The 5,000-nt window shown below is 42.6% G+C and overlaps 1 protein-coding gene across 2 annotated transcripts in view; it reads left to right on the forward strand.

The window, feature by feature from the left end:
* LOC120060151 (echinoderm microtubule-associated protein-like 1) overlaps positions 1-5,000 on the forward strand; it is a 66,304-nt gene that overhangs the window by 33,743 nt on the left and 27,561 nt on the right. For both annotated transcript variants that reach the window (XM_039009259.1, XM_039009260.1), the window contains exon 3: positions 1,642-1,774. In XM_039009259.1, coding sequence (XP_038865187.1) covers positions 1,642-1,774 — 133 coding nt within the window. The remainder of the gene's footprint in view (positions 1-1,641; positions 1,775-5,000) is intronic.

Genomic DNA, 5,000 nt, shown 5'->3' on the forward strand with positions numbered 1-5,000 from the left:
GGCTGTTGATGAAGGCTAATGATGAAGGCTGAGGATGAAGGCTATGGATGAAGGCTATTGATGAAGGCTGTTGATGAAGGCTAGTGATCAAGGCTGTTGATGAAGGCTGATGATGAAGGCTATGGATGAAGGCTATTGATGAAGGCTGTTGATGAAGGCTGTTGATGAAGGCTGTTGATGAAGGCTAATGATGAAGGCTGATGATGAAGGCTATTGATGAAGGCTGTTGATGAAGGCTGATGATGAAGGCTGTTGATGAAGGCTGATGATGAAGGCTATTGATGAAGGCTATTGATGAAGGCTGATGACGAATGCTGATGATGAAGGCTGATTAAGGCTGATGATCAAATCACATTTTATTGGTCACATAAGCCAAATACAACAGGTAATCAATATTTAAAAAAATAATAACACAAAAGGTTGAATTGATTTTTGTTGCAGATAGCCCGGTTAGCCAATGTGCTGGAGCACTGGTTGGTCGGCCCAATTGAGGTAGTATGTACATGAATGTATAATTAAAGTGACTATGCATAAATGATAAACAGAGAGTAGCAGCAGCGTAAAACGAGGGGGGGGGGGGGGGGGGGGGGGGTGGCAACAATGCAATTCGTCCGGGTAGCCATTTGATTACTTGTTCAGGAGTCTTATGGCTTGGGGGTAAAAAACTGTTGAGGGTTGGGGTTTTTGACAATTCTTAGGGCCTTCCTCTGACACCGCCTGGTGTAGAGGTCCTGGATGGCAGGAACCTAGCCCCAGTGACGTACTGGGCCGTACGCACTACCCTCTGTAATGCCTTGCGGTCGGAGGTCGAGCAGTTGCCATACCAGGCAGTGATGCAACCAGTCAGGATGCTCTCGATGTTGCAGCTGTAGAACCTTTTGAGGATCTCAGGACCCATGCCAAATCTTTTTAGTTTCCTGAGGGGGAATAGGTTTTGTCGTGCCCTCTTCACAACTGTCTTGGTGTGTTTGGAGAAGCATACTGTATATATTACATATAACCCTAACCCTGAGTGTGCTTTTCTTCCTTTATCATCATCAGTCTTTTTTGGACTAGAACCAGTAAAGACATACTCACACACTCTTCTGCTAAGTTCTAATCAGGTTCAAGAGTTAAACATCTCTGCCACGTTCAGTACGTCATCCCATGACTCAGCTTAGTCCCATGAATTTTCCATCAGCCTATTAGTTGTACATCTCTTGTCGAGGGCCGTTTATTGACTTCCATCGCCATTCAAAATGACAGAGTCAGAAGACCAGTGGAAGTGTCTAGTATTGGATATGCTTCCTTGTGATCAATTCCAGTGGGGAAAACTTGGCAAAACCAGTTAAAATGATGTTATAATTACATAATTTCAATCAGTTTCTGGTTGTAATGTCATCGGATTTAATGACAACGCTGGGATGTCTCCAAAGCATTGTATTCAACCTTTCCTATAAATTATTGCCTTTACATTGTTGTCACAATCTCATTTCTGGTTCGTTCACTTCACACCTGACTATGACAGTTCCCAACAGCTAGTCCCCATGAGTAGTGGGTATTTTCTGTATGTTGTAGCTGGTTCAGGGCAGATCATCAGTTGCAGCTGGTTCAATGCAAAGCCCCACTTACTCTGTGCTACTGTGTGTGTTTGTTTTACAGCCAGACCCATGATGGCTGCCCTCCCTCTAAGGCCCATGGTCAACAACGGCACTGTCTTACCAAAGAAAAGTGGCGGCACGCTACCGTCCCTCTCCAGCTCCAGGAAGGATGCTGCTGCAACAGCAACCAAGAGGTAAACAGCTCAAATCGCTCCCATTACCTTTTGGTAGGCCTAAATCCAGGAGTTTTCCTGACCACGTGACCTGATATAGGGTCAGTTTATGAGCCATAAGGTCAGTTTATGAGCCATAAGGTCAGTTTATGAGCCATAGGGTCAGTTTATGAGACATAGGGTCAGTTTATGAGACACAGGGTCAGTTTATGAGACATAGGGTCAGCTTATGAGACATAGGGTCAGTTTATGAGACATAGGGTCAGCTTATGAGACATAGGGTCAGTTTATGAGACATAGGGTCAGCTTATGAGACATAGGGTCAGTTTATGAGACATAGGGTCAGTTTATGAGACATAGGGTCAGTTTATGAGACATAGGGTCAGCTTATGAGACATAGGGTCAGCTTATAAAACATAGGGTCAGTTTATGAGACATAGGGTCAGTTTATGAGACATAGGGTCAGTTTATGAGCCATAGTGTCAGTTTATGAGACATAGGGTCAGTTTATGAGACATATGGTCAGTTTATGAGACATAGGGTCAGTTTATGAGACATAGGGTCAGCTTATGAGACATAGGGTCAGTTTATGAGACATATGGTCAGTTTATGAGACATAGGGTCAGTTTATGAGACATATGGTCAGTTTATGAGACATAGGGTCAGCTTATGAGACATATGGTCAGTTTATGAGACATATGGTCAGTTTATGAGACACAGGGTCAGTTTATGAGACACAGGGTCAGCTTATGAGACATAGGGTCAGTTTATGAGACACAGGGTCAGCTTATGAGACATAGGGTCAGTTTATGAGACATAGGGTCAGCTTATGAGACATAGGGTCAGCTTATGAGACATAGGGTCAGCTTATGAGACATAGGGTCAGCTTATGAGACATAGGGTCAGTTTATGAGACATAGGGTCAGTTTATGAGACATAGGGTCAGCTTATGAGACATAGGGTCAGTTTATGAGACATAGGATCAGTTTATGACACATAGGGTCAGCTTATGAGACAGGGTCAGCTTATGAGACACAGGGTCAGCTTATGAGACATGTGGTCAGTTTATGAGAAATAGGGTCAGCTTATGAGACACAGAGTCAGTTTATGAGACATAGGGTCAGCTTATGAGACATAGGGTCAGCTTATGAGACATAGGGTCAGTTTATGAGACATAGGATCAGTTTATGAGACATAGGGTCAGCTTATGAGACATAGGGTCAGTTTATGAGACATAGGGTCAGCTTATGAGACATAGGGTCAGATTATGAGACATAGGGTCAGTTTATGAGACATAGGGTCAGCTTATGAGACATAGGGTTAGTTTATGAGACATAGGGTCAGTTTATGAGACATAGGGTCAGCTTATGAGACATAGGGTCAGCTTATGAGACATAGGGTCAGCTTATGAGACATAGGGTCAGCTTATGAGACATAGGGTCAGCTTATGAGACATAGGGTCAGCTTATGAGACATAGGGTCAGCTTATGAGACATAGGGTCAGCTTATGAGACATAGAGTCAGCTTATGAGACATAGGGTCAGTTTATGAGACATAGGATCAGTTTATGACACATAGGGTCAGCTTATGAGACAGGGTCAGCTTATGAGACACAGGGTCAGCTTATGAGACATGTGGTCAGTTTATGAGACATAGGGTCAGCTTATGAGACACAGAGTCAGTTTATGAGACATAGGGTCAGTTTATGAGACATAGGGTCAGTTTATGAGACATAGGGTCAGCTTAAAAGGAGATATGGTCAGTTTATGAGACATAGGGTCAGTTTATGAGACATAGGGTCAGTTTATGAGACATAGGGTCAGTTTATGAGACATAGGGTCAGCTTATGAGACATAGGGTCAGTTTATGAGACATAGGGTCAGCTTATGAGACATAGGGTCAGCTTATGAGATATCTTTCAACAGTATTTTTTCTTGCTTTGAGTAAAATCAACCCTAGTGTTTTAGTGTTGACTAATTGATCCTTTAAAAACAGACTCTGTTCCAAGCAGACAACCACATTTTGTTCTGGTTTGCTGCCAGCTGGTAGTATGAATAGCTAAACGTATTCGAAGTCAGTTGTACCCTAAAGCTCAATACGTGGACACTATTGAAATACACAATTCTACCAGAACAAAAAAATCATACAACGTAGGAAATCATCCCAAATGTGGTGTGTTTATTTGATTAGTCCACTAAGTCGACACATTGTTGTCACGGCTGTCGAAAGGAGAGGACCAAGGTGCAGCGTTGTGAGCGTACATTTTCTTTATCAAAGCAAAATGACGCCAAACAAAACAATAAACACTACAAAACCAAACCGTGAAACTCAAAGGCTATGTGCCCTAAACAAAGTCGACTTCCCACAAACACAGGTGGAAAAAAGAGCTACCTAAGTATGGTTCCCAATCAGAGACAACGATAGACAGCTGTCCCTGATTGAGAACCATACCCGGCCAAAACCTAGAAATAGAAAATCATAGAAACACAAAACATAGAATGCCCACCCCAACTCACGCCCTGACCAAACCAAAACAGAGACATAAAAAGGATCAGGGCGTGACAATTGTCTCCTACAAACCCACATTATGTGTCCTACAAACCCACATTATGTCTCCTACAAACCCACATTATGTCTCCTACAAACCCACATTATGTGTCCTACAAACCCACACTATGTCTCCTACAAACCCACATTGTTTTTCTACAAACCCACATTATCTGTCCTACAAACCCACATTATGTCTCCTACAAACCCACATTATGTCTCCTACAAACCCACACTATGTCTCCTACAAACCCACATTATGTCTCCTACAAACCCACATTATGTCTCCTACAAACCCACATTATGTCTCCTACAAACCCACATTATGTCTCCTACAAACCCACATTGTTTTTCTACAAACCCACATTACGTATCCTACAAATCCACATTATCTGTCCTACAAACCCACATTATGTGTCCTACAAACACACATTATGTCTCCTACAAACCCACATTATGTCTCCTACAAACCCACACTATGTCTCCTACAAACCCAAAGTATGTCTCCTACAAACCCACACTATGTCTCCTACAAACCCAAAGTATGTCTCCTACAAACCCACATTATGTCTCCTACGAACCCACATTAAATGTCTCCTACAAACCCACATTATGTGTCCTACAAACCCACATTGTGTCTCCTACAAACCCACATTATGTCTCCTACAAACCCACATTATGTCTCCTACAAACCCACATT

Source organism: Salvelinus namaycush, chromosome 15 (genome assembly GCF_016432855.1).
Source record: "Salvelinus namaycush isolate Seneca chromosome 15, SaNama_1.0, whole genome shotgun sequence".
Lineage (NCBI taxonomy): Eukaryota > Metazoa > Chordata > Actinopteri > Salmoniformes > Salmonidae > Salvelinus > Salvelinus namaycush.